The following is a 9,409-nucleotide window of genomic DNA, read 5'->3' on the forward strand; positions in this document are numbered from 1 at the left end:
GGGAAGGGAGAAAATTGCGGCAATGAATGAATGGAAATCCAAAACCTCTGTAAAAAAAAATTTAAAAAAAGAAAAAACCAAACCAAAACAAACCTTTTGCTGGCGAGGTGATTCCAAGTCGTTGCTTCCCAATGCACTAAACTTACTGCTGTGAAGTCAAAATTTCAATTCTGACCCATAATTAACCAGTAAGGCAATGTAGAACAGCTTCATAGGTTTCTAAGGGAAAAGACGTCTTTCTCTGTAGAGCAGCTAGTAAATTTGTTCTACCAACCTTTCTGTTAGTTTCTAAAATCTAATTGATAAATATTGAATTATTTTGTCAATCCCTTATTGCTGGTCATTTGAATGTTTCCAGCCTTTTACTATTACTAGCAAAGCTGTAGGAAATAACTTTGTTACATTACTGACTTGAGAGTCTATCTATGGATTAAATTTACGAAACTGTTGTGTTAGCAGTTTATACATTTGAGCTTAATAAATATAGTACCAAATAGTTCTCAATGAAGAGTTTATACCAATTTTTATTCCTATTTTTTACATGTTTCTATTGTTTCCCCCACATTCTTGTTAATACTAGATTTTCCCCAACTTTTGGAGCTTTGGTACAATAGATAGGTTAAAAATGTTATCTTAGTATAGATTTAATTTTATTATCAGTAAGGTTGAACATCTTTTCATATAACCCAGTTATGATCCCTTTTCTGTTATCTTTTACTCATTTTCTGTTGGTCCACTAAGACTTTTTTAAGGATTTGATAAAACTACCTGTATTAAGGAGAATAAAACCTTTTAAAATACATTACAAATATTGTCCTCTGCTTATTATTTACTTTTGATTGAGTTTAGGGTGTATTTTACCATGTACCAGCTCCTGATAGTTATGTAATTATATTTAATCATAATAGTAGTGTCTTTGAAGTTATATAAATAACTAGGGTTTTTATTGTCATTATTGTTTATGTGTTACAGTTCTGTTTATTTTCAATTTTTCCTAGTGTATGGCATAGAATATGGAGCCAACTTATTTGTTTACTTATTTGTTTTTAGATTGTTAGTCCTTTATTCCTCACCAATTTGAACCATCATTTTTATAATACTTACAGAAGTAGTTAGGGTCTAATTCTGGTGTTTTAATACTGTTCCATTGGTGGTCTTTTTACTGTTACGCTACTTTAAAAAAATTGTGAAAATATACACAGCGCTGCGTTCACTAATACCACATCTACCACCTTTAAGATTCACTGACATTTGTTGCTGTTTTCATGTTAGACCACCAGAGTTGTGCTCTTTTTCCAAATTATTCTGCCACCAATAACATTAACTCAATGCCCACCAAACAAAATGTTCCATTTACTCGTCTTCCAATCCCATCTTCCCTTCCCATCCCTGGTAATATATAATCTTTGGTTTCTATATACTTGCTTATTTCATATAAGTGAGATACACTATTTGTCCTTTATGACTGACTTCTATTACTTACCTCGTGTTTTAAAGTTTCGTTCCTATTGGGACTTGTATCAGAGCTTAATTCTTCTTTATGACTGTTATATTCCATTGTATGTATATTTTAAAAAATTTCTTCCACTGATGCACGTTTTGGTGGTTTCCATTGTTTTGTTTGCTATTGTGAAATGCCACAGTGAACTTTGGTATACCTCTTTCTATTTGCATTCTTACCTTCACTTCTTCTGAACATATACCTATTGACATTTCTGGACCATATGGTGCTTCTGTGTTCAACTTTTTTTAGAAACTGTGTGACAGCTATTTTTAATTACCAAAACTTTGTATATTTTACAGTCTAATGTGTTTAATTCTTTTTCAGAGTTTACTTATATATTCTACTTTTTCCATATGGACTTTAAAATTAACTTTTTTAGTTGTTGAATAAGAGAACACTGGTTGCTATTGTTGAGATTAGGTTAAATTTTATTAAATTTAATACAACATGTTTTGCTTGGGTTTTTTTACACCAAAGGCATAGTCTGTCTTTCCATTTGTTCGAGTCTTTATTCAGGATTGTTTTGAAGTTGTTTTTTTCATTTCTAATTGAATGTACTCATTGGAGCTTTTGGGGGGTTTTTTAATCGCTTTGCCAAATAGTTTGAATATATGTTTACTTCCCATACAGATCAGCCTTTAGGGGGAAAATATCCTTAATCATGCAAAGAATATTCTAGCTTGAGTGTCAGGTTAATTCTAACTAAATTAACACATTGACATTCTGATCGTATACATTGCGTAAGTAGAGTTTTGGAGCCATTTTTTTAAATTGTGATTTTAATGAAAGTTTGCATAGAAATTGTATTTTCATTCATTAGTTATTGTACATTTTCATCCCTACTCACTCCATTTCACTTTTTAGAAAGAATTCATATTTGTTGCATAATTTCCTCCCTCTTGCTAATCCCTCTCCCAGTCCACTGTGTAATGTACTTCTTATTCTGGACTATTGTCATACAAATAATGCCAAATCATTTATTCCTTTTAAACAGTTATTTCCTTCATCCATTCTAATGCCGTGTTCATTATTTAACCCCTCTTTTCTTAGTTCCCCCCAAATACCATGCCAGCTGTTTTATAACAGTGATGTTAGGCAGTATTTGTCCTTTTGTCACTGAGATATTTCACTCAGCATACTGTCCTCCATGGTTACCCATGTTGTATAATATTTTATGAGTTCATTGTTTTTCAGTCCTGCGTTGTATGCCATTGTATGAATATACCGTAATTTTTCTATCCATTCATTTATTGATTGGCACTTGGGTTGCTTCCATCTCTTTGCTATTGTGAATCATGCAGCAATAAATATGGGTGTGCATATATCTGTTTGGGTGGCAGCTCTGGTTTCTTTAAGGTATTTTCCTAGTAGTGGAATTGCTAAGTCAGTGGTATAATTTTGGAGCCTTTGAGGCTAGCTTAGAACCAAATCCTAGATCTTAGGAAATTCGCCATTATAATTACTAGTATATGTCACCCAGTGAGGTAGCCTCTTGGTAGACAGCCAAATGACCTGACTCTGCAAACATGTATATTTTTGTTTTTAAAATCAGTAATTTGCTTAGATAACTTTACTATATTAAGTGAGAGCATTTAAGAACATTTACTATGCTTAGTAGATATATATAAAAATGACAGTTTCTTCTTCTGTTGCTAGTTTTTCTCCACCAGATTTTGAGAAAAGGAGTCTAATCTATACAACTAAATATGTGCTTTGGGAAATTACTGAGTAACAGTGATCATTGATCAAAATTTTAATGAGTATTTAAATTTTCATATATTACAGAACTTCACAAATTTATTTGGACAGCCACTAGTCTGCTTGCTTTCTCCTACAACATATCCAAAAGCTTTACAAGGTATGCCTTATTATTATTACCTGTTATATCAATAGTTTGCAAATGAACAATGACTATTAAATAACAATGACCTTTGTTCTCCCTTCTGTAATAAGCACTTTATATATTAGAGCATTTACTGTGGCAGATGCCAATCTGAAATCTATTCAGATACGTCATAAACAACCATACTTCCTGAATTTGTGCTACTATTAAGCCAGAAAAATGGAAATAATTCTAAAAGATATGATAAATCATTCCTTCCAAAAGGGTGATTTTCATCTCGTAATGGTGAGAAGCTCGTGATTTGTGAGTTTTTAAATTTTTTTTACAGGTGTCTATCTAAAAGCTAAGAAATCATCTATGTAGCATGATTTCTTGTTTCTTTGGCTACACACTTTAGGCATCTTTAAGCCCGTTAGACTTTTCATCTGGAAAACTTCTCTGTACCTGAGCGTTAGGATAACCTAATTGGCATTTAATGGGGTTTCTTTTACTACTGTTATCACTTTGTTGCACTTTAAAAATGAAAGAACCTGTTCTGAGTTGGCCAGAGAGACATGTTAGTGTTGTAGCCATTTCTCAGATGACTGAGAAATGAAAAACTTTTTGTCTTGAATAATTTACTCTTAATAAATACCACATAAAATCTTATTCTAACTCCCAGTCATTTAGGTAGGTAAACTACTAAACAAACCTTCATGCTGTTTTAGCAGTACTTGTCACTGTTTCACTATCTCCCTAACTGTGAATAGTGCTGGTGTCTCTCTGTGGGAGATGGCATTTTACTGCTACTTCCCAGCCAGAAGTCCTGTCTGCTGACATAGTTTGACACAGGAAGTGATGGTCAGCATTTGAATGCCTGAGAGAAGCTGGAGACTTTCACCGTTGTTTTGAGGTAAGTTCTGCTATTTAACAGGGAAAAACATATATAAATATTAAGTTTATGTATCCAGAAGTCAAATTATCCTACAGTAAGGGATAAAACTTACCTTCAAACAACGGTAAAATTCTCCTGCTTTGAGGACTTTGTTATCCTTTTTCTCATATTATTTCTGGATGAATGTAACTTCCTCCTATTACTTGAGAGTACTTGTAGCTGTTAATTTGTCTTTTCAGGAAGCACTTTTATTTAAAGTCACATGATCTAGAACATTAATGCCAAGATTATTCCATCGGAGATGCTTTTTTGTATCGAGGATAAAATTACTGACTCTGGAGGCAAACTTAATGATTTTTTCATCTCAATTCAACCACTAATTAGCTATATAAACATGGAAAGTTACTTAACTATTTTGTACCGCAGTTTCTTCACCCATCAAAAAGGAATGATTATAATAATAGCTACTTCATAGACTAATACAGGAACCTAATAAATACCTAATATATTTTTCATTATTATTAAAATACTGATTGGTATTACATGCCCTTAACATTTCTTTTGGTCTGGTATCCTGTCTTTTGTGCTAGCTATAATGCTTTGACATCTATTACAGAAACAGATTCAGAATTCTCTTTTGAGAAATATTATTTTATTTATCCATAGACATTTTTGCCAGTTACTTTTGCAAAAGTGAGCTAGCCCTTTATCTGGACACAAAAGCAGCAGATACCTAAATAATTCATTCCACAGACAGTACTAAAGTTAGCACACTAACCAGACAATACAGTTAGTATTCTCACAAGTCCAAATGCCCAGTTAAAATACAAATAACAGTGTAAGTGTGGTAAGTTTCACAAGAGAAAGCTCATGGAGCACATAATAGGATCATCTAACCAGCACTTGATGGTAAAGAAAGCATATAAAATGATTTTAAAACAAATTTGAAAGGTACATGGAATTTGGGCTGAGGGGATGATTCAGCAAGAATGTTCCAGCAGAGAAATAACAAGTGTTAAGGCCCTAAAGTAAGAGTGTTTCTAACACATTCAGACAAAATAGTGTAGGTCCTACTAGTTAATGTATTAGTTAAAAGCTAATAAGGTTCTTTAGGAGATTAAGTGAAAGATAGTAAATGTCGTAAAAAATATGTAAAAAGAGGAGTACCATGGGACCATTACATTAACTCTGTAGAGACTGAATTAGAAAGGATATTGGTGCAAACAAGGAGATAATGGTGGTTGGAGATAGTACCGTGACTGAGTATCTGGCTGCCAAAAAACACCAAGGCTATATATAACCAGCAGGACTTACTAATGTGTGTAAAGGTAAGGAAAGAGGTGGTGACAGATGGCTTCTCAAATTTTGAATTTAGGTGCTGGTACATGATGAGAAGTAGAGTTATAAGTAACAGAAAGGGAAAGAATTTGTTACTTGTTTTATATTAAGTTTGAGAGCTAGATTGAACAAATTGTTCAGAGAAGTATTGCACAATGTGGGTCCCATGTATGTTTTTAAATATTTTAGGATAGTTTGTTGTGTTATGTCAAGTGAGAACCAACTCTTAGCTGACCCACCATCAGGTTTTCTGAGGCAGTAAATCACATGAATGGAGCAGAGCAGCTGGTGGATGTGAACCTTTTGTCTTTGGATTGACAGTGCAACATCTTACCACTAAGCCACCAGTGTACTATCTCTAGTATAGTACTCACAATTTTTTTAAAGTAAAAAGAAACAAGTGAAATTAACATTAATGAGATAGTATCTTATACTCATTCACGCACTAATTGCTGTTAAGTCAGAACCAACTCAGCTGACTCTATCCAGTTTCTGAGTCTGTAAATCTAAGTAGAAGAGATTCTTCATCTTTCTTCCTTGTTTCCTCTACTTCCTACACACTGAGACCCTTGGCCTTTGGGTTAGCAGAGCAGCTCCTAGCAGACTACACCACCAAACCTAGTGTGTATTTACTTAGAAATCTAATGTGTATGTAGCACATTTCAGTTTGGACTAGTCACATTTTATGTACCCAGGACAATATACTTCTAAACTTCAAGTGTTCAATCTAGGCTACAGAGAGAGAACTGGAAATCAGAAGGAAAATGTAAGAGTAAGAAGGATCAGCAACATGTATGGCCAAAGAAAGAAAACTAGTAATATTTAAGGGATAGGGCAAGAAAGAACAACTCTTGAGGGAAAATGAAGATCAGCTATTTTTGGTGTTTACCAGATGAGTTCATCATGGATTTCCTATGATCCAGCATTTTTTTGTTTGGATGAAATTTATTACTTGGGTGAAATGGGTTAAGGAAGAAGATTAATTTTCCATTTGTCTTACGTTTACTACCTGGCCTGCATTCTCATACTTCTATGAAGAATCAGTTTCGCTTAATTATATGATTTTATTATATAGCTTTCATTGTATAGGTTATAGTTCTGTGAATGTTCCTCGGATATATCTCTTACCTATTATAAAGCTGTTGTCTATATATAACATGTTTGTTATTACAGATCAATCTCAACGAGGTAGCCTCTTCACTCTCTTTTTGAACAATCCTCTAATGGCCTTCCTGTTTGTCTCTGGATTATCAAACATGCCTAGAGGCCTGTGGGAAAAGTGTCAAGAGTACCTTCGAAAAATCAACCGAGATATTGCCCAGCTACTGACTCATTCACGTTCAATAGGTACCCTACTAATCTAACTGAACTCTTAACAGAATGTACTTTTATGGATCAGTCTAATTACTTTATTTTAAATTGTTTATGTTGTTAAAGGTATTTGTCCCAGGCAGGAAAATTGAGAAGGTTTTCCTCCCTTTTGGCATTATATGGAAAATACATTTAAGCTTCCTTTTATTGTCACCTTTTCTCCTCTTTGCAGATCAGGCATTTCTTCAGTTTTTTGGAGATGAATTTCTTCGCTTGCTCCTCACAAGGTTTATCTTTTGTTCTGCCACCATGAGGATGCACAAGATTTTTCGGGTACGCAAAGGAATTTTAGAAAAATATTGCCCTTTCAATTAGGTATTTCAGAATAATAATATAATTCAATGTAAAATAAAGTTTAGAAACATAAAAAATCATATTTATGCATGAATTTGTATGGAACAGAGGTTAACAGTATAAATCACATTTCATTATTTCTCAGTCAAAAAGTGCAACATTTTCATTACCATCTGTAGTTTGTAGCTGATCTTAGCTCTTCTCTTTGCCTCTCAGTGAAAGTGCCATCCTGAATTTTATGCTGTTATTCACTTTTTTTGTTTTTCCACTTTTGAATATTCACTTTTCTTTAGAGGCTTATAACATTTAATTTCTACACAACTTATTGATGGAACCAATAGTAAATTGTCTTTTCCAGTTTGCTTTTGTCCTACTCTATTATTTATATTGGCATATCAGGAGTGGGATTCCATTTGATGACTGACATGTTCATTTCTTCTCCATTGTACTGATAATAGGCATTTATGTTATTCTTATTTATTATTTCCAGTGGTCCCATTATGAAATTCTTTCTCAGTTACCTTGTGTACCTTTATAAGACTTAGGGGAAGACACCTACTAGTAGAATTGCCAAGCTAAGTAATATAGGCATGGTCAACTCTTCTGCACAATGTGAAATTGTTTGGCAAAGTGTTAGAATCAATTTACATTCCTACCAGCAATGTGTAAGACTATTAGAGCTTTTAATTTCAAAGTACTGGTAATTGTTTTCCATCATTTTATTATACTACTTTTTAATTGTGAAATAATTACATAGTAAATATCCAGTATACTTTCCACATGGATTCTTTTGGTATATTTGCTCTCTCATATTTGTCCATCTTTTCATCCTACTTCATTCCTCAGTATATCTCAGTTTTCATTATTTTAAGATAAATTATGGATATAAGTATACTTAACTGCTAAATGTTTAATAATGCATGTAAGTAACCAGAATTACATATACATTTACTGTTTTTTAAACTATTTTTATTTCATTATTGTTATTATACACTAACTTGATTGATATTTGTTATTACTGTTGTGCTTTATAATTCTCTATATTTACTTTAACATAACATTTACATACAGTGAAATGGCCCAAAACTATGGAATATACCAGTAGACAAAAAAACTCTGACAAATACACACGCAACCTAAACTTCTGTCAAATTATAGAACATAGCATTAGCCTAAAAGGATCTCTCAACCCCGTTCTCAGATTAGCTTCACCTTCGAGACAAGTACTGTTTTGATTATTTTCACTATAAATTAGTTTAATTTAGTTATTGTGAATCATGTAATTTGGAAATCATGATTTGGAAATCATGTGTTTTTTTCAGTATAATATTCAGATTCTTGACATTCGTCTGTATTCTTACCTAGATCAGTTGCTCTTCCTTTTTATTATATTGTAGGATTCCATTGTCCGAATATTCAGTGCTTAGCAATTCTCCTGCTGATAAACACTTGAGCAGTTTACAAAGTTATTATTAACATTCTTATATGAATCTTTGTACAGACATACACTTTGAATTCTCTTATCCATAGAATAGTTTTGTGTAAAATTGACAGATCAAGTTCCTGTTCTACATCATTGCAAGCATTTGATGGTGTCAGTCTTTGAGGTTCTGCTGAATATGTAGTGACATTATAATTTTTATTTGCATTTCCTTGATGAATAAATTATTTTGAACATCTTTTCATGTTTCATAGTCACTCATAGAACTTATTTTATGGATAACTTTTTGAAATCATTTGCCCATTTTTTGGATTGTCTGTATTTTTATTGTTAAAATTTTTGTTTGTGTGTGTGTTCAGTATAAGAAAATTTTTGCATCTCCCAAAGTAAAAAATATGTTGTCCTAAAAGTTTTATAGTTGCAGCCTTTACATTTAAGTCAGTGGTTCATTTTGAGTTAAAATTCCTTTAGGATATGAAGTGAAGGTTATAGTTTTCAGGGCTTGTTTAGGTTGGTTTGGGTTTTGTGGTTTTGTGTTTTTTTTTTAATTTTTATGAATATACAGGTACACTCTTTCCATGCGTTTAACTGCCTCTGAAAACCCACTGGAGGGTCAGCTATGAGTTGCTTCTCAACAGTATATATCAACAACAGCTGTTACTCTAGTACCATTTCTTATAAAAGTTACCCTTTTCCCATTGAATTACATTAGCACCAAGAATGGTAAAAAAATCCATCAACTAT

At 32.8% G+C, this 9,409-nt stretch overlaps 1 protein-coding gene across 1 annotated transcript in view; it reads left to right on the forward strand.

The window, feature by feature from the left end:
- Nucleotides 1-9,409, forward strand: part of SCAI (suppressor of cancer cell invasion) — a 196,171-nt gene that overhangs the window by 167,666 nt on the left and 19,096 nt on the right. The window contains exons 15-17 of the mRNA XM_006892570.1: nucleotides 3,290-3,362; nucleotides 6,733-6,906; nucleotides 7,103-7,203. Coding sequence (XP_006892632.1) covers nucleotides 3,290-3,362; nucleotides 6,733-6,906; nucleotides 7,103-7,203 — 348 coding nt within the window. The remainder of the gene's footprint in view (nucleotides 1-3,289; nucleotides 3,363-6,732; nucleotides 6,907-7,102; nucleotides 7,204-9,409) is intronic.

This window comes from Elephantulus edwardii, unplaced genomic scaffold (genome assembly GCF_000299155.1).
Source record: "Elephantulus edwardii isolate Elephantulus edwardi_28Jun2011 unplaced genomic scaffold, EleEdw1.0 scaffold00116, whole genome shotgun sequence".
In the NCBI taxonomy this organism is placed as follows: Eukaryota; Metazoa; Chordata; class Mammalia; order Macroscelidea; family Macroscelididae; genus Elephantulus; species Elephantulus edwardii.